A 21,074-nucleotide genomic window follows, 5' to 3' on the forward strand; every position below is an offset into this window, starting at 1 on the left:
CAGCCAAGCCACATGATTTTAGAAAAGATTTCTATTTCAAAAATTGTTTATATACATTTTTCCTGAAAATCAAAAAACTAGTTTCAACAAAAATATTTAGAATCTACAGTAATGGCTGCTGAAAATTCTGCTTTGCCATCACAGAAAATTACATTTTAAAATATATATGTACATGAACATGTTACCTTAAATTTTTTGCAATATTTCTAATTATAATAATATAGTTTGTACTGTGAGCAGACTTCTTTCAAAAACTAAACCTAAACATTTTTAATGATCGTTACCATCAAACTGCTCTTAAAGTTAATCTTTTAAAATACTAATGATTTAATAACATTTTAAATATAATCTTTAACAAATCTCAATATCGTTATAATATCGCAGTGTCTAAATCAGGCTTAGATTAAGCCAGGATTAGGCCTTAGTTCAATTAAGGCATTTAAGTAGGTTTTATAAACATGCCTTAGGGGAAAAAAAGCCCTACTGGTGTCCATCTTAAGACAAAACAATGTCTTATTTTAAGATACGTCAGTACTTTTCAAACTAAATGATTTTTAGTCTTTGTTTGGTTTAAGCCTTGTCTGTGCAACCAGGGGTTTGTGTTTAGTGTTTTATACTTGTCTAATCTTGACTAAATATATTTAATTTTAATGTTTATTCATATATGCTTTACAAGATGCTAATTTTTTTTAAAATGTTAGCAGCTGCACTGCACCTAGATGAACTGTGTGTTTGTAACATCTTCGCTCGAATAACTTGAGTAGCAGGTGTTGTTGGGGGACTTTGGGGACGACTTTAACGAGATAAATTACATGTGAATGATAATTAGTCTCTCCTGACACTGGGGAAACAGGCTCTGTATTGATCTTGTCAACAAGAATTTCATGTTTAAGCCACTCAAGCACTCAGTCAGACCTGGCTAGTCCTTATCGTTATCTCCTTGCCTGCTTACGGGGCTTTTGAGTTGCATACGTGTTCGGACAACTCCAGCGTTGCTTGCTTTCGTTTGTGAAGCTCGCTGTCATACAGAATGTGTGTTTGAGAAAAGAATGTGAGCGTGTGTGTAGACATGTTTCTGAAGATTCTTTGGCATCTTACGCTCAAGGAAGTCATTGCCAGCTATTCTGCTCGGATCCTTCCTGCATTCCAGAGGCCTCCCAGTTCAAGCGTATTTCATACCCCACACACATACTGAAGTCATGTGATGATTGTTTTTGGATAATTATTACAAAAGAGAAATGTATACTATTGTTTTAAAGTTAAGGGTCGATAGGATTTTTAGATTGAAAGAAGTCTCATGATCACCAAAGCTGCATTTATGTGATCAAAAACACAGTGAATTGTCAAAGATTATTACAATTTAAATTGTTTTAATATATTTTAAAATGTGATTTATTGCATGATTTAGTCATGTGATTCCAAAGCTAAATTCCTTCAGAAATCATTATTTGTTGCAAGAACTTTCTATTCAGTTGTGCTTCTAAATAAAAAGTTCAAAAGTAATATATATTTACAATATAAAAGTCTTTACTGTCACTTGATTAACTACTACATATTTGCTCAAAGAAGTATTGTTAATTTCTTTAAAAAACAATAAAAAAAAAAACATCTTGAATTTAATATTTAGGTGACTGATTCTTACAGTCACCAAATGAGTCTGTCATGTACATTACATAATACATTTGCTAGCAGCTTTAAATCTATTCTGATTTCCAATTACTAAGCAAGTATTGTAGGAGGAGTCTGAGCGGAAAAAACACAGTCTTCTGTTAACCTTTTATGGCTCCCTCTGGAAGAACCAAAATTGAGAACAGGGTTCACACAAAGCTGTTTTGCCTTATTGGTTGCTTTTTGACGCTTCAGAGGTATTGGCAAAGGGAAATTTGCTTAAAGGGATAGTTCACCCTGAAATGAAAATCAAGTAATCTTTTACTCACCCTGCTGTTGTTCTAATGCCCTATGTCCTTCTATCTTTTTCGGACCTCAAAAGGAGACATTCTGAAAAACGTTGCACACCCTCCTCAATTTAATGGCAGTGCATGGCAACCAATCTAAAACTTTACAAAAACGATACAAAAGTATGACACAATAATACAGTGACACACGCACCATATATGAAAAGAGGCATACTATAAAGCTTTGCCAGAAAGAAACATTATTATTCTGTCAAAATACTGAGGTCGGCCATTACTCTGTGTGTGAGTGTGTAGCTAGCTTTGGTGTTAACATTCACCTAAGAAGGTTTACCTTATTATGAGTATTATTGTATTATTTCTTATCATTTACCTTTTAGAAGAGACAAGAGTCACATTTGTTTCTATTGAGCCTGATTTCTCAAATGGTGCGTGTGTGTGCGATTATCCTGGGTGACATGACAACAGTGCGAGTTATAGTAAGCGTGAGTGGCTGCTGCCGGCTCACGCACCCTCAAGAATCCACACAGAGCAACGGCCAAGCTCAATATTTTGACTGAATAATAAAGTTTATTTCCTTATAGTATGCCTCCTGAGCACTTTCCGTATATGGAGCATGTCTCATTGCATCTTTACTCAATACTTTTTTTATCCTTTTTGTAAAGTTTTAGCCTGGTCACCATTCACTGCCATTAAATGGAGGAGAGAATGCAGGGTGTTTTTCAAAATATCTCCTTTTGAGTTCCGACAAAGATTGAAGGGCATAGGACTATAACAACAGCAGGGTGATTTTTATTTCAGGGTGAAATACCCCTTTAAATACAAACACCTTTATTTACATTTTATGGGACTAAATGAACCAGATATCCAATTATATTGACACAAATATGGTTTGTGAGCACGGTTTACAGGAATATCTGGAGGAAGAGTAAGATGGGATTTTACTGGGACGAGAAAGGGGCGCCCATTGAGAGTGAGTGAATGGGTCACTTCGCAATGTTCCTGTGAACCGTTTAGAATCTGGCACAGTGCTGTCATTGTCATGAGCTAACAAGATGCACTCTAACCAGCCAAACCTGGCTCAGTGGTCCAATTGTCAGTAACCTGCTGGCCAAAAGTAGGGTCGCAATCACCAACACTGTTCCCAACAATCCAACTTGGAATTTTCTCATATGCTGTTGTCCACACATTTTGAAAGTCCTGGAAATATTTGAAAACAGCAGTATTTATTAAATATGTAAATGTTATATAAAATATGTCAGTTGTGGTTTGGAGTCAGCTTAATGTTGTTTTCAGTTCAGGGCCAAAAGAAATTAAAGGCACAATATGTAATTTTCACCACTAGAGGTCGCTTATTCTAAACAAAGGCATAGCTTGATGACGCCTTGATTTCGCAGTCTCATGTTGTCTTTACCTCAAAAGAATCCAACAGAAATCATATTAATGGATGAGCTAATCTATTAAAGAATTATTAACAGTACTGTAGTATGAATGAAATAAGAATGAAAGGAAATGAAATGAATGAAAGAATGAAAAGAATAAAAGTACAGCAAGAATGAAAGGAAAGGTGTACAGGACAGTAGTGAGACGAGCGATCTTGTATGGTTTGGAGACAGTTGCACTGAGGAAAAGACAGGAGGAAGAGCAAGAGGTAGCAGAGCTGAAGATGCTACGGTTCTCTTTGGGAGTGACCAGGATGGATAGGATCAGAAAAGGAAAAGAAGAAGACTGTAGTATGAAGCAGGGTGGGGCTAAAAGACGTTAGAGCGGAACGAGGCCGCTGAAGCGATTGCGGATCAGAGATAAGTGGGACACATGGCTCGAGAACCGTAGAGCTTTTATTATACCACAGACAAATGCTTCCACTTCTTCCGCTCATGTGTATGGGTAGCGCAGCGCTGTTTTATTATATTAGACACACTGAGTGAGTTGAAAGTTATGTTATAATGCTTGTCTGCACGTTCGCTCAGCAGCTACTTAGATTTATTCAGAAGGAAGTGTTCATTTGATCAAGTAAAGGCTTACATTGTGACAAAATAATATATATTTCAAATAAATGCTGTTTATTTTATTATATAACCATCAAAGAATCAAAATATATAAATAAATAATGGTTTCTAAGTTTTAAACATTGATGATAATAAGAATTTAGAATGATTAGGATACAAGAGGCTGGAATAATCAGCTTGACGTTGTACTACTTTGTACCTACTGTAAAACTGTTTCCTTTATAGTTTTACTCTTTTTTATAATAACATAGAAACCATTATTTATTTCCTTCTCAAAAAATTAGCATATGTGATAAAAGTTCATTATTTTCCATAATGTAATGATAAAAATTAAACTTTCATATATTTTAGATTCATTGCACACCAACTGAAATATTTCAGGTCTTTTATTGTTTTAATACTGATGATTTTGGCATACAGCTCATGAAAACCCAAAATTCCTATCTAAAAAAATTAGCATATCATGAAAAGGTTCTCTAAACGAGCTATTACCCTAATCATCTGAATCAACTAATTAACTCTAAACACCTGCAAAAGATTCCTGAGGCTTTTAAAAACTCCCAGCAATAATGGGTAAGACTGCCAACCCGACCCTGTCCAGAAGGCCATCATTGACACCCTTAAGCGAGAGGGTAAGACACAGAAAGAAATTTCTGAACGAATAGGCTGTTCCCAGAGTGCTGTATCAAGGCACCTCAGTGGGAAGTCTGTAGGAAGGAAAAAGTGTGGCAAAAAACGCTGCACAACGAGAAGAGGTGACCGGACCCTGAGGAAAATTGTGGAGAAGGACCGATTCCAGACCTTGGGGGACCTGCGGAAGCAGTGGACTGAGTCTGGAGTAGAAACTTCCAGAGCCACCATGCACAGGCGTGTGCAGGAAATGGGCTACAGGTGCCGCATTCTCCAGGTCAAGCCACTTTTGAACCAGAAACAGCGGCAGAAGCGCCTGACCTAGGCTACAGACTGTTGCTCAAATTTTGCATGTCATTCGGAAATCAAGGTGCCAGAGTCTGGAGGAAGACTGGGGAGAAGGAAATGTCAAAATGCCTGAAGTCCAGTGTCAAGTACCCACAGTCAGTGATGGTCTGGGGTGCCATGTCAGCTGCTGGTGTTGGTCCACTGTGTTTTATCAAGGGCAGGGTCAATGCAGCTAGCTATCAGGAGATTTTTCATTTCATCCAATTTCATCACTTCCATCTGCTGAAAAGCTTTATGGAGATGAAGATTTCGTTTTTCAACACGACCTGGCACCTGCTCACAGTGCCAAAACCACTGGTAAATGGTTTACTGACCATGGTATTACTTTGCTCAATTGGCCTGCCAACTGTCCTGAACCCCATAGAGAATCTGTGGGATATTGTGAAGAGAAAGTTGAGAGACGCAAGACCCAACACTCTGGATGAGCTTAAGGCCGCTACCGAAGCATCCTGGGCCTCCATAACACCTCAGCAGTGCCACAGGCTGATCGCCTCCATGCCACGCCGCACTGAAGCAGTCATTTCTGCAAAAGGATTCCCGACCAAGTATTGAGTGCATAACTGAACATAATTATTTGAAGGTTGACTTTTTTTTGTATTAAAAACACTTTTCTTTTATTGGTCGGATGAAATATGCTAATTTTTTGAGATAGGAATTTTGGGTTTTCATGAGCTCTAGCCAAAATCATCAGTATTAAAACAATAAAATACCTGAAATATTTCAATTGGTGTGCAATGAATCTAAAATATATGAAAGTTTAATTTTTATCATTACATTATGGAAAATAATAAACTTTTATCACATATGCTAATTGTTTGAGAAGGACCTGTATATATTTTGATTATTTGATGGTTATATAATAAAATAAACAGCATCAAATATATATTACAGCATTTTTTCAAATATATATTATTTTGTAACCATGTAAGTCTTTACTATCACTTTTGATCAAATGAACGCTTCCTTCTGAATAAAAGTATTATTTCCTTAATCAAAAATCTTACTGACCCCAAATGTTTGAACGTTAATGATCAGGAAAGGAACTGAAGCGGCTTCATAAATGCAACCATAAACATTAACCAGGAACCAAGATACTTTTCAGTAATGAAACAGGAAGTAGCCTTACCAGAAATCCTGTTTGAATCTAGCTCAGTTGAATTACTCCAAAACAAATCTATCAGTCTCCCTGAACTGTTAGCCGACTAGAAATGTCTATTTAATTGGGCTATAGCGCTTTAGCATATGGGTCAATGAGCTGGATAACAAAGTTATTCATTTATTGATTAGGCCCACTTCTTGCAAACCAATGTAGGGACACACACAATGTGATGAAAGGTCAAGCGCAAATATCAAAAGAAAATGTCAGCTTTTATAGTCTCAAACAAATTCAGCTGTTTAATTATAATTTAATTTAAACATCTCAAGTACACCTCCTATAATAAAATATCCAATTTGACCTCATATTTCATGGAGGTTAATTATATTTTAAGGTGGAGCATAAAAAATAAATAAATGTCAATGTAAGTATTATATTTAGCTATGCAAACCAAAATGAGTGTGCAAGAGTTATGGGTTAATAAAGACATTTTTTTTTCTAAACACAGAGCCTTTGATATTCTTAACCAGATGCCAGTGCAATGCATCAGTCACACTTGAATGCACTCTTAAAAAATTGGTAGCACTCATGACATTGGTGACTGCGCATGATATGCAAATGTGGGCAGGATAGATAGAAAAATAGACAATAGTGAGAAAGACTTTTGAGAGAATTGTTAGTTCCTTATTAAACAATGTGTGGTATTGATAACAGTGATGTGGTTAAGCATGAACACAAATGAGCACCACAGAGAAAGAACAGTGTTTGCATGCACTTCTATCACCGTGGGTGCTAAGGTTTTCAACATTTCCTGTATACAGGGTTTTACCATATAGGGCTGTGGAACGACGGTGGCGGATAAAGGAAGGAGAAAGAAGAAGCAATCGAAAAGAGCGAAACCTCGTGCCTCAACTTGCAGATTGGAGGTGCCACAGACAGTGACTATGGTTAGCCTATACCACCAGAGAAACATTTACATTGTTTCACATTAAGACTGCCTGTTGGAGACATGACACACAGAGCTACAAAACATGACCCTTCAGTGCAAATAGCTGTATTACACAACATTTGCTATAGTTTTGAATATGAGTATACATTTTAAAATGATTATGATTGAATACAATTAATTAAATAATAAAATACGAACATACAATATTATTAAGCACATTTATGGTTATATTATACAATTATGTGAAATGAATATATAAAAAGACATATATGAGGATGTGACCTTCGCACATATTAAAGCAAGAAGGGTGGTGTGATTTCTATAGGGAATTATGATAGGCAAAGGAAACCAAATATAGAGCTGCAGCATATTCAAATATTGCAACACATAAATAACTCAGTACATCGGCGGCACAGTTATGCTTCATGAAATAAAATGAGTTTACTTTTTTTCTGCATGCTTTCAAATTTGATTCTATGTGGGCAAGACTTCCACAGGAACAACAAAAGTGAAAAAGGCCGGGCCTATGCATGCACATGCTGAGAGCAGGTTGGTGTGCAGCACAATAGTGGCATTGTTGAGGTTTACACCTGCTCAGTATAGACTGCAGCTACACAGTGACAATGTGCAATTAGGTTGTAAAAACCTGTTGTTCACATGTACTATGACCTTTACGCATATATGTACAAGCCTTGACAATGTCAAGATTACTTGAAGATCGATAACTCTCATAAAGTAAAGATTTGACCAGTTTTGGTACATTTATTACAAATGCCAATTACAAAAATGGCTTGTGGTTATCTATTGCTGTGATCTCATTTGAGTGACAGGTTGTTGTCCTGCCTTCATGCCTATAAACATGTCATCAAAGAGATGGCACTGGAGGCAGAAGGTTATTTTAATTAAAGATGACAGATTAATTAAAACTTTTATAATAAATTATGCAATATTCCTTAAGAACATAAGAATTGTCTATTTTGATTTTATGGTGACTTTAAATCAAATCATGCTTTAAATCTAGTATTGTCAATAGGTTTGAGGGTTTCAATATAAGTTTAAAATGTAACCTAATACATATCAATAGGCTATATGAAAATTACCGAGTCTATGAGACGCGTATATAGTAGGCTACTTCTAAGATGTTTGTGTGTGTGTGGGTCAGTTTTGGCTTCATTGTGGAGACAATATGGCCACAAAAGAACAATAAAAACTAAGATCCTCTACAATGTGGGGACCAGTCACAAAAATATGGCTTAATAAGCATAGTACTAAATGCCTTAATGAAAATGTAAAGTGGTTAGTAAGGGCTGCAAGCAAGGAATAAGGGAAATCACTCCGTATATGAAAACAATAAGTTAATAAGAAGTTATACACATGGTAATACAACAAAGGTGTGTATGTACTTTGACTCGACAGAAGTATAGAATACAAATACACACACAGCAGTAGAGAATCTCCATGAGAATCTCAACTTGAGCACTGGCACAGCTACCATGCTAGGCGGATGGTTGATGCGCATGCGCAGTGGCCTACATTATTTTTTATCTGCCGTGAGGTTTTGCCATTCATTCATTACAAAGGTCTGTCTTTCTGTTTCTGTCACTTCGAATTGAATACGATCCCTCACTGCGGCTCATCTGATTTAAATATTTCCATTTCTCTTTTTTTTTACTAGCACTTCCAGTTACGGAAATGTCCTTAAACGGCTTCTTGTAAAACTTCTGGTTAAGACTGCTGAACGTCAGCGCGTCAGCAAGCATCACGCCCAGATCTCACATGAATCTCATGCCCTTAAAAGGCGTTTTTCATCGCCTGTTAAGAAAGATCTGTAAAGCCCCACGAAAAAGACAAAGCTTCTGCTTTAAATCACTGTATTAGTCTGACCTCTTATGGTCAACAAAAAGTACTGCACTACTCTACAATGACAGGCAAATTAGTTCGCTGAGCCAACCTGTAAAACTAGGCTAATTATGAACTATTTCAAACGAATTATATTATATAACCCATATTTATATATATCTAACCTACTTGCCAATCTTATGTGCTCTTTTATCTTCAGATAAGCAGAAAGGCAATGTAGTGACAATGAAAACACTCTTTCAGTTGCCATGGGCATCATTGTAGAGTCCCATCCTGAAATTTAAAAGGCAACTATTAATTTAATGTAAAAATACCACATTCATTCTCTGAAAATATATATTAAATAGGCTTAAAATATTTAGTTTCTATTATATAATATTTATTTAGATGCATTATTTATTATTTTTTAACATTAAAATAACTTTAATCAATGTTTTATTTATTTTAGTGTATTTTTTAATTGGGTTGGTTTCACCTTATTTTATGATATTTATTTTTTTAAACCTTTTACACTATTTTTATAGACTTTCCCCCAGTTTGAAATCCCCCTATTTAGTTAATTTAACAGCAATTTATGCTTTGTTCACTGTGTGGTATTGAAAACCCTAATGCAAATATGTTTCTATATAATTCAACTACATTTGTCTTTAACAGAAAGTAAACATTGCACAAACACTTACAGTAATTGTAAATAATGTTAATACATATAATAATGTTAATAAACAATGCTGAGGAAAAAGTAGCTACATCGAGCTAAAATTATCTGGTGTTTTTTTTAATACTGGAAAATGTAATAGTATTCTTCGTTATTATTGTTTTTTGACACAAATTGCAACTAATTTGCCTCCAGGGTTTTTTCTTCTTCCTAATTTGCCTCCAGGTAAGCCACTATCACTCTGCGAATGTCGCAACTCTGATCCAGCCAATCACAGCGCGGTTTGAAGTTTCTCTCCATTCATTGGTCCTCTTCGCATGAGGTAAGCAGAAGAACCAGGAAATAGATTTGCGTGTGTGTTTACATCGTGAGTCGAAATGTCAAACTGAACCGCTGACCAGGTCTGGAAATCTCACTTCAGTTTTTCAGGACACAAGTGTGTCCTGTATATCAGAGTTTCCCTTGAGCGCTTGTTTCAGTCAGCAGCTGAAACCAAGCATGTATTTTATGAATGCCCATGGCCATTTGTGCCCATCATGACAGTCAGACTAACCTGCATGAATTCATTCGTTTAATTTTACATTCATTAATTTTCCTCTAGGGTGATGGGGAACACCGACAGTGTTGTAGCGCAGAAACGACTGGCACGTTTTCGTCCGGATGAAAGACCCGTTATAGAGGGGACATTCGACAGGCTTCATGCAACTGGCTCCTCTGCTTCATCAGGAAAAACGGGGAAGGTTTTATCCCTAGACATGCTGAAGGTAAGGTGAGCAGGTGTGACATAAGCATTAACTAGATCTGTTATACTAAGACTGTTTATTTATTTATTATTTCATACATTTTATTTTAATTGTGTGTTTGTGTGTGTGTGTGTGTGTGTGTGTGTGTCATCATTTGCTCACTCTCAAGTTGTCTCAAACCGTATGCATTTTTTTCTTCTGCTGCACACTGGGCATTGACGGGGCCCATCAATTGTTTGGTTACTGACCTTCTTCAAAATATGTTATTTTGTGTTCAGCAAAAGAAAGAAATTCATGACAGAAGCATGACCAAATGTAATTTTTTTTTACTGTATAGTTCATACAGTAAAAAATAATATATTTATATATTAAAATAATACAATTTTATAAACAAAAATATCAAAATATTCATAACAACTATAACAGTATCTCAGTGTTACTAAAATAACTATCTTTAATTGCATTATTTAAAAACTAACTGAGTTTAGTAAATTTCAATGTCTACCACATAATTACTTGCCCATCAGTGGGACAATCATAACTATTGTTATTAGATAAAAATTTCAATGTTTCTTTTCAAAAGTAAAAGTCATTTGTAAGAAGGCTATTGTAGAATATCTAATAATAAGCATCTGCCTAGTTGTTATAGCTCGTAAACAGATGCAGGTCCAAAACTTTTCTCTTTGGATCGCATGTCTGTGCCAACACTTAAGATACATTGATATGCACTTTTTTTGTGTTTTCTTTTGTGTTTTGTGTTATATGTTTTCTTTTTATTTGTTTCAGATGACAATAGGAAAGATGTCCTCAGAGTCAATGATAAATAGAGTATTTCATGGCATTTACTGCATTGATCCAGAAGTGCCGCTGCCCCCTGGTGATGGAGTAAGTCGTGAGCAGTTGGTTATTTTCCTGGCAGATATTCTTAGAGGAACTGCAGAGGAACGTGCACCTTTGGTCTTGGCAATGGCAGAGGGTGCAAAGGCTACTGCTACAACAGCTGAGCAGATCAGAGGGGTAAGTATCACCAAAATCGAATTATATAAGTATTTCAGTATTAAAGGTGCCCTAAAATGATTTGAAACAATTTGTTAAATTGTTCTCTGATATCTACATAGAGGGTATGTGGCTTATTTAAGGGCAAAAATTGTCCAGATACAGTTTTACAGGTCCATTTACAACCCTATAAATTGTCACTACGATGTAATGCTCTGTTTTTGCCTTATTTGGAAGGGTCATGAATATTAAGGTTGAGCTCTGCTCTGATTGGCTTATTTCAGCAGCACACAGCAGTTCAGCTGTTCAGCGGCTCGTGAGTCCTGACCGTCCTGACAGAACCAGACCGACTGAATGACACACTTTAAGCAAAACATCTCAAATGAAGATTGCTAAAATGCAGCTTACTTGTTTTTTGGTGTTTTCAGATCATCCGCGTGCGAGAAAGAGCTCTCGTTCAGCGCCAGATTTCAGTAATTAAATCCCCCAAACAGAGCTTTTCTGTGAAAAGAACATGTATGCTATCCGGTGTTTTACCTAAACATGTCCAATCTGGCAACCATATGCACGCGAGCTCTCTTTCGCTCGCGGATGATCTGAAAACACCAATAAATAAGTAAGCTGCATTTTATCAATCTCCATTTGAGATGTTCTGCTTAAAGTGTGTCGTTCAGTCTACATTTTAGACTTGTCTTTTTTCATCAATGATATTGCACGTTTATATATCATTAGTCACAATGTATGTATAACATCATAGGAAACACCATACTTCAGTTCTCAAAAATATAAATATATAACTTATATTTTTACAAAATGAATAGCCTTGTCAAATGACTATCGTTTTAACTTATATGGTGGAAAGGGTGACGTTTGCTAGAAAGATCGAGTGAACGATCTGTAAGCAATGTATACGGTTGAATTTTGTAATACAAAATAATATTACCCTTTGTCATTAGACACACTATTTAGCTTTGTGTGGTACTTGGTGTTTTCTATTGTTACTGTAAGCATCTTGCGTTATCTATACAATGCGGTCTCTCTAAGAAACTCTCAATTTAATCAGAAATTGTTTAAACAGTCAATAAGTGGACAAGTCACTACTACTTACTGCTTGCAGGAATATAGTTGTACTTGCCACTTTCTTCAGTTTAAGATGCTGAGCGAAGCTTGCTTTGAATAGGCCGAACAAACAAACGATCTTGAATTACATTTTTGTGGTATCGGATTATAAACATCAACCATGACTGCTGACATTTTTTATCTGTGGGAAGTGTAGAAAATTCTCCTGCACAGCCTGGAACATGAAATGTGTCTATGCGAGAAGCTTGTTTACCTGATGATTCGCTCTGTCATTTCCGCCTGACAATGAACATGTTTGGACAGATGCAAATGTTGGGGGCGTGCATATAAATGATCCCCAACGCTTGCGTCACGGGTGGGTTTATGTTGTGAAGCACTTTTTTTCCGTGGTGTTTTGGATTCACGAGATTTACATAGAAAGTAGGAGGCAATGGTGTTTGAGACTCACAGTATGTGACGTCCATGTACTGAACTTTTATTATTTCACTATGGCAAGGCTAATTCAATTTTTCATTCTAGGGCACCTTCAAAAATATACTACAACTACTAGTACTACTACTACAACTGCTAATAATATAAGCCGCAAAGAGTCTAACTGTGCATTTAAGTAATTTACTGTCTCATAACAGTGATTTATACATGATTTATTTTTTTATTGCATATTTTAACACATTTCTACAAATGTAATATTCAAAAGGCAAGCAGTATGCCTTGAAGTAGGGGAAAGCGGGGAACAACCTAACACTTTTTGACTTTCTCAGTTTGAGTAAATCCACTTGGGTTTCAGAGTATTTTTTTTTATTTTTATGTCTACTACTGAACTCTTATTATTTCACTATGGCAAGTTTAATTAAATTTTTAATTCTAGGGCACCTTTAATTGTTGGGGACAATAGTTGTGGACAGAATTATTGGCCCCCTTGGTAAAAATTAACAAAGAAGCCTGTAACAATACTTGTGCATTGTTAATCCTTTTGATCTTTTATTTTTTTTAAAATAACAAAAACCTAACCTTTCACTGAAGTAAAATAATTGAAAATGTGGGGAAAATCTCTTTAGGTTTTTCTCCCAAACACATTGGACATAATTATTAGCATCCTTGTATTCAATACTTTTCAACTTCCTTTTCCAAAGATAACGGCTCTCAGTCTTCTTCTATAATAAAGCCTGATGAGTTTGGAGAATGCCTGACAAGAGATCACAGATCATTCCTTCATACAAAATTTCTCCATACCCTTCAGATTCCCAGCTTCATGTTGGTGCGTCTTCTCTTGAGTTCACCCCACTCATTTTCTATAGGGTTCAGGTCAGGGGACTGGGACAGCCATGGCAGAAGCTTCAGTGACACATTTTTGTGTTGATTTTGATGTTTGTTTTGGATTGTTGTCCTGATGGAAGATCTAACCACAACCTATTATAAGATTTCTAGCAGATGCTGTCATGTTGGTATTTGCTAGAATCCATGATACCATGTATCTGAACAAGATGTACAGGACCTCCAACAAAAAAGCATTAAAGCTGCTGTGCGTATATTGTGTATAAGATTTACAAAATGTTTATAATGAGAATGTACAACATGAATACATTTTCCAAACAGTGTGTTTGTCTTACCCTGAATCATTATAGTGCACTTATAATAAGTGTTTATATTGGGAATATTTCAGGCCAGACTGGTAGGTACCGCTGCGGAGGAGCACAGTCCCTACCTGAATCGCCATAGATATAAACAGAGAGAAGTAGCTCTGGCTGCAATTTTCTTTCGCAAGGCGCATGCAGTTCTGTTTGTTCACCGATAGAGCGCAAAAAATTACAGACTGCAGCTTTAAAGACTCAGCAGTATATTTAACTATGGGCCTGGGGTACTTTTTATCCCTTTTTTAACCAAACCCATCTGGTGGGTTGGCTCCCACAAAGCTCTATTTTTTTGTGTTTACTGACCACAGAACCAGGTCCCGTTTGAAACTTCAGCTGTTTTTGTATGAGTGAAGGGGATTTTTCTTGAAACCAATGTTCGCTCTAAGCTGTGCGCGTGCACTTTGCACAGAAAAAATAAAATGCAGCGCAGATGGCAGACGCAGATGTAAAATGAGGGGACGAATCGATTTGATTTACTTTCAATGAGATATAATTGCAGTGCTCTGTTCAACCACTATAGAGTTACTGCCGATATAGTGTTAGAACCGGTGAATGTGATTTAGAGGTTTCATAGAGAGAATGATGTCCTTCGTGAGCAGCAGCAAGTCATGTTTGCGGTCCAAATAGCTCAATATGAGAGGCAATGTGAAATGCAAAGACATGTGAAATAAAACGTCATCATGTTTTAAAGAAGAGTGGCTTGATTAAGTGGTGGAAATAACGGATGATGGGCACAGACAGCACGGTAACAAAATAGACATTTACAGTTACACCCACCAAAAGTGTAGCATGCGAAACACCACAGTAACGCGTCAGTTTTTAAAAGAGATGTGTGTGTGGTTTGGTTTTCAGAGATGTTTAGATAACTATAAGAGTTCACAATGTTCCCTTAACAATACTTAGCTATAAGATCTATGGGAATACTTTTTTTTTTTTTTTTTTTTTTTACAAATCAAAATTTAAACTGATAATAGCCTATACTAGTTTAAATACTTCAATTCGTTTTTATATTATATTATAGGCTGTTATAATTATATTAAATTGGAAGACTAATATAGAGTTAATCTCACAAGGGGATTGTTTAGGGATCCTTGCCATTAAAAAGTAAAAGACAAAAAACAACAACAACAAAAAATGATATAGAAATTAATGGAAATTCATGAGCAAATAAACAAACATGGTTTTAATGCTGCCTGTCACCAATAAAAACAATATCAGTGTAACTGCTTAATTTTTTTCATATATTATATTATATTATATTATATTATATTATATTATATTATATTATATTATATTATATTATATTATAATAAAGCATTCAACTGTTTTGGGGGAGATTTTGAATAGATTTTCTTGGTAAAGAAGATTTGTTCAGTTAAAGGAAGTTTATGTAAGATTGTGGCCAAAACTGGTACAGCAATCACTTTCAAATGGCTGTAGAGTGGTGCAGCTGTGGTAACTAGAGCAGATCTGGCAACCCGAATGGAGAAACACTACTGACTTCGTGATTGGTCGATAGGTGGAGGGTGGAGCTTCAGGCCAAAACACAACATGTCAACATCAACATCAGTTAAGGGCTGATGTAAGGGCTAACTTTTAAATGACAATATCTTGGCTGGACTACTGTTGTCAGTGATATAAGTATTTGAAATGAACATGATTTCTTAACGGGTTACTTCAGCGATTAGCATATGGCTTTGTATCAGTAGAAACCGTGGAGTATAATCAAATGATTGTGCTTTTGATTAATTAATTTGTTTTTCTGGGTCCCAGGGGGATATAAATAAAGTTGACTTGACTTGACCCATTAGAGAAATGTTTTGCTCAGTGAGAAAAGAGATTAGAGGAAACATTGCTTGAAACCCCCGTAAACAACATATGTGATGTAGGATTTTTTAGTCTTTCTGACCCCCAGTCAACTAATCTCTGCAATTCTACAACTGTGATCCTTACAGAGTCTTTGGTCACTCAAACTCTCCTCACCGTGCATTATGATGATATAGACACACATCCTTTTCCAGGCAGATTTGTAACATCTTTAATAATTAATTATTGCCCTGATGATGGAAATGGGGATTTTCAATGCTTTAGCTATTTTCGTATAGACACTTTCTATTTTGTGAAGCTCAACAATCTTTTGCTGCAGAACTATTTGGTTTTACTCATTGTGATGGATGATTAAGGCAATTTGGAATGTTCTTAAATTCCTGTGAAGTCATAGCTAGACAATATTATGTTTCTAGTCACCCTGGGGGTATTGCAGAAAGCAAGGTTAACTCACTGTTACATATACATAATAAATATATTTAAATTGAATTAATATTTAAACATTACCTTGTTCAAATTGCTTTAGAATGAATTAATATTGTATATTATATAACTGTAACTATATAACAAATTTAGTTATATTAATATAATATGAATCATATAACACACATCTGAATACCTCTTAAGCAATCTGAACCTGGAACATAACCTGCTTTGCTTTTTGGAACCAAAACTTGAGGCTGTTCGCTTACTCTTAAACATATCCAGGTATGTCACATAACCTCATTTCTGGAATACCCCCCCAGGTGTGTAACATTTTTAAAGTATTAATGGGACCCCCCCCCCCCCCCATTCTTTTACTTCTATGAAAGGTTACAGTTTTGTTATTTTTGAATAAAGATCAAAAGGATAAACAATACAGAATTATTTTTACAGCCATCTATGTTCATATTTATCAAGACGGCTAATCATACGGACCTCAACTGTATAAACTGTTACAGTATTTATTCATATTTTAATTTTTATTTGTAATTTTTATTAGATTTCCATATTTATATATTTATGTTTTATATATAGAACATATCTATATAGATTTAATTTGTTTGCCAAGTCAATTTAACAATGAAGTATTAATGCAATTTTTAAATAATTCTTGAGGTCTTATTATGGTTATTTAATGTTTATGATATAGTTTGTGGAAGACCTGGTTTCAGCGGCAGTTCAGACTCTAGCCCACAGGGGGCATCTACGAGGTTGGGAACCAGATCGCATGGCTGATGGCCAACAAGGGGTTAAACTGCTGGCAGAACATTTGACCTCTGAATTAAAATCTTCAGGTTTGTATCTTTATCACTGTAAATGCTGTTTTAGATCAAATCCAAGTGAAAATGAATAAAGTGTATTTTTTCTATTAATGTGAATGACAATAATTTAAATAAGAGGTGTTTTGGTATTATTTATATAATATACATTTAGATTTATATTTTATCATTTGTGCTTTTGTAATTTTTAATAGCTTTTGTTTTTGCTTAACAATAATTGAATTTGTTAACATTAGTAATCTAAATTAGTTAACATGAACTAACAGTGAAAAATAATCCTAATATTAATTAATCTATGTGAATCTATGTTAATTTTAAAATCAAAAGTCGTATCTCTTAGCATGACCTGAGCTAACATGAACTAACAATGAACAACTGTATTTTTATTAACTAAAATTTACTAATGGGACCTTATTGTAAAGTTTTACCTTGTTTTTTATATTTCTATTAAGCTTCGTTTTAAAAAAATATGTAAATGTCACTTTTATAATAAAACTGTAACTAACATATATAGTGCACAGCAAAAGGATTATTTAATATAATTAGTCCTTATCTCTTCAATAGATCAGAATACGTGTGACATTCCATGTCTAGAAGACTGGCTTTTCCGGATCCCTGCAATGGCCCTTTTTTTGGAGCTCCTGATTGGTGAGCGGCTAGGTGTTGGGTTGCCCTCTCGTCCTCCCCCGACTCTGTTGCCCCCATGTCGGTACGCTCCCTGGAGTGACTTCCAAAGTCTCTTGAATCTACCTCTTCTGATGTTCCTGTCCCCTCAGTTGCCCGCGGGACACAGCACCCCCTGGAGGTTGTTATTCTCCACAAACATACACGGGGAAAGCTTCACCCGATTGGTGGGTAACTGCAAAAGTCGGGGTCCCACTGTCATGTTGGTAAAAGACACTAAAGGCCATATCTTTGGGGGCTTTGCGTCTCAAAGCTGGGAGGTCAAACCTCAGTTCCAGGGTGAGTTTGGAAAAAGAATAAACCATATACAATGTTTTGCTATGCTGCGTAATTATGAGATGATAAACCGGAGTCGGAGCCGTTCTCGTCAGACTCGGAATTATGTGTTTCTATAACAACACTATCAGCACAAAAATGACTGTAGCAGTCAGGTGGTACATAGATCAGGTGGTACACTCTTATAATATTATATTTTACTTATACATATATTTTAAAATAGAGCCTGCTACAATGTCGCTATTTTGGTTGAAGTGTGTAGCGCTTAAACCTTTTTGTAATTTAATTAGCATTCTCCCACAAATGGATCAGGCAAACCAAACTGTAAGTCGTAGAGACTGCTTGTACCACCCTGTCTACAACGTCACAAGGCTTGCCCCGATGGTGGTGCTACAGTGATCAAAAATACATAATGGCTCATTACTCCTTAACTGTTTGTCGCAGGCTCAGGTGTCTTATATAGTTGGAATCCATATTGGATTTGATCATCAGAAAAATTGTAGGTATTTTGGAAATGTAAAATAAATAAATCAATCCAAATTTCGATTCACGTCCATGGGGGGATGCCAAAATGTCTGACACTTTTACTAAAACAGCTATCCCTCTTGAATGGAAAGGGATAGTTTCACCAAACTCTGTACACAGATGTATGGGCTCGGTCTGTGGTCGTGTAAATAAATACTGGGACTGGCCACTTGGTGGTGCTATAAAAAACAAAAACAAAACAAAACGGCTATAGTTACGCAACAGTCAGTTGCATGACTGACTTGAAAACTGACATGTGGTGTGTCTTTGTCCAAGCTGCCATAATTGTCTACGAGGACATTCACGTATCTTAAAAAACATAGCCACCGTCGGCCAGTTAAGTTCGAATGGCTGTTTGACCAGGTTAACGGAGGCCGATTGGGTTTGTTTGACTCGCGGCCAAAATTCGAAAAAAAAGGGCTCCAGGGGTCACCAGGCTTCACCTTTTTCACATGTGTAAAGGATTGCATTTTACATGTTTTTTTCGCCAAGCCCACAACATTCACATCATATGGTAGAACTCCTCATTCTCAGCAACTTTACCTCTAGGACCACCGCTGTCTATCGGATCGTTCTTTAAAGGGTTACTTCAGCGATTAGCATATGGCTTTCTATTAGTAGAAACCCCCCCCCCCCCCCCCCCCACATCCCCTGAGATGAGAGATTTATGCATTTTATTTCTGGGAAAATTACTCAGATGACACAAATATCATCATTATTTTTGCAAAAATTACGCAAAAAGTTTTGGCCAGAGGCTAAAGACTACAGCCAGCAGAGGGAGCCATTTCCACATGTTTTCAATCCGCACATGGGGGATGGGAGATCGCACTCACAGCTGCAGGAGCTATGCTGAGCAATGTAAGTGTTTTAACTTCTCAAATTAATTCCTATTAAAAGTTAAGCTTCCGAAGGCATGAACTGAAAACTTGCCAGACTGAACACGCACTGTGAATGTATGCCGCGAGCGCAGTCGCGATTACCTCAGCTCTCATCACGAGAGCTTATGTATCACGGTGTAATCTGACTCCTGCAGCGTTTGTGCAGTGACACTCCCTCAGCGGCTAAATCACATTATATTGAACACACACGTTCAGTTTTTAATTGTAGTGTCTGTTCTTTAACTGAACTGATTTTATGAAGATGAATGCAGTGGGAAAGGGATCAGTGGGCCAGCGAAGCATTCTGGGAATTGTTGTCTTTCATCCCCATGAGACACAAATACATTTTCTGTCTTTTCTCAATAAAGAAAAGCACCAAATTCAAAAATAATTTCACATTTCTACTACATTAATGACCCAGTTTAAATACAGATTCATCTTCCCAGCGCTGAAGTACCCCTTTAAATATCAGACATTATTTCAAAAACCTACTTTCGCAAACTAGTCCTAGGTTTTTGTCTGTTAAAATGCTTTAAAACATATTTCCTTAATACATTTCCTGATTTGGCAGTAAATGGTCTTTTCCATCTATGATCTAGGTGGTTACAGGCTTGCTAAAGAAAACATTTTTACGCATGTGCTTAGGTTTGATTAAAATTAATATAAAATGTTTTATTAAAACTAAATAAAACGATCCCTTAAGGTTCTATATAATAAGTGGCTATAAGTCTGAGTTTATAAATTATAATTACGAATTCTATACGGTCATGAATGCTTACAATTGAACATCTCGTAATTATGAGTGAACACACATTTTATACATTACAACCAGTGTTTTTTCTTCTTTTTGCACTAGGTGATTCAAGGTGCTTCCTCTTCTCCATTTCTCCCTACATGCGAGTGTTCACCTGCACAGGCTATAACAGTCATTACATGTACTTGAACCAGGGCCAGCAGACCATGCCAAATGGCTTGGTGAGATTAATGTTAAACATCGTTCAAGGCTTTACAACATCATGAAACAAAACAACTACATAGTTATGTCTTTTTTTAGGGTATGGGTGGTCAGCATGGCTATTTCGGCTTTTGGTTGGACTTCGATTTTGGACACGGCCACAGCAGGGCTCGACCACGGTGCACCACATACGGCAGTCCTCAGCTCTCAGGAGATGAGGATTTCAAACTGGACACCGTGGAGGTGTGGGGCGTTGGGCAGCTGCCTGAAGAACAGGAACAGGTCTGTGGTAATATGAATGCTGAAATTTGTAGGTTTTTGGGGGGATTTGCATTTTTTATATTGAAATGTTTGTTTCTGATGTTGACATTCAGGACGAGAAAAAGAAAAGTATACTAGATGCAGATCCTGAAGTACAGGCCATGATGGAAATGACAGGGAAGACCCTGCACAGCCAAGGCCTCCGAGAACCTGAGGAGGATGAGGGACAGTGAGGAAGAAGAAAAAGAAGACAACATGGAGTTCAAACCAGCAATGTTTCTTTTCAGTGTTTAGTTTGTGTTTTTACACATATAATGAAGAAGAAACCACACTGTTATGAACCACTTATTAAGGTGTTTTACACTGTAGGTTTTATGTGAATATGCAAAATCAAGGATCTGGTTTCCTGCTTTTTCTGTGAAATATTAAAATCTGCACACAAAGACATTCTGATGCTCTGCCCGAATACTGTTTATCACAGAGTATTGACAAT

General features: G+C 36.3%; 1 protein-coding gene across 2 annotated transcripts; it reads left to right on the forward strand.

Moving 5' to 3' along the window:
• Nucleotides 1–9,795: 9,795 nt before the first annotated feature.
• meak7 (MTOR associated protein, eak-7 homolog) lies at nucleotides 9,796–21,028 on the forward strand. Of its 2 annotated transcripts, XM_067420243.1 has the most exons (8): nucleotides 9,796–9,861; nucleotides 10,062–10,224; nucleotides 10,990–11,220; nucleotides 16,873–17,017; nucleotides 17,567–17,965; nucleotides 20,222–20,340; nucleotides 20,420–20,602; nucleotides 20,695–21,028. In XM_067420243.1, exons 2-8 carry the CDS (start codon nucleotides 10,066–10,068, stop codon nucleotides 20,812–20,814), a joined length of 1,356 nt encoding a protein of 451 aa, XP_067276344.1. In that variant the 5' UTR covers nucleotides 9,796–9,861; nucleotides 10,062–10,065; the 3' UTR covers nucleotides 20,815–21,028. The 2 variants fall into 2 exon arrangements, with proteins under 2 accessions (XP_067276344.1, XP_067276343.1); XM_067420242.1 differs by having other exon boundaries at nucleotides 9,796–10,224.
• Nucleotides 21,029–21,074: the final 46 nt, after the last annotated feature.

Source organism: Pseudorasbora parva, chromosome 16, assembly GCF_024679245.1.
Source record: "Pseudorasbora parva isolate DD20220531a chromosome 16, ASM2467924v1, whole genome shotgun sequence".
NCBI classification, from domain to species: Eukaryota; Metazoa; Chordata; class Actinopteri; order Cypriniformes; family Gobionidae; genus Pseudorasbora; species Pseudorasbora parva.

Excerpts from the sequence above, each read along its gene's own strand:
- meak7 (XM_067420242.1), top strand. The coding sequence starts at position 10,066 with ATGGGGAACACCGACAGTGTTGTAGCGCAGAAACGACTGGCACGTTTT. Across the intron at positions 11,221-16,872 it reads CAGCTGAGCAGATCAGAGGG|TTTGTGGAAGACCTGGTTTC; the intron begins GTAAGTATCACC and ends TTTATGATATAG. Across the intron at positions 17,966-20,221 it reads GGTCAAACCTCAGTTCCAGG|GTGATTCAAGGTGCTTCCTC; the intron begins GTGAGTTTGGAA and ends TTTTTGCACTAG.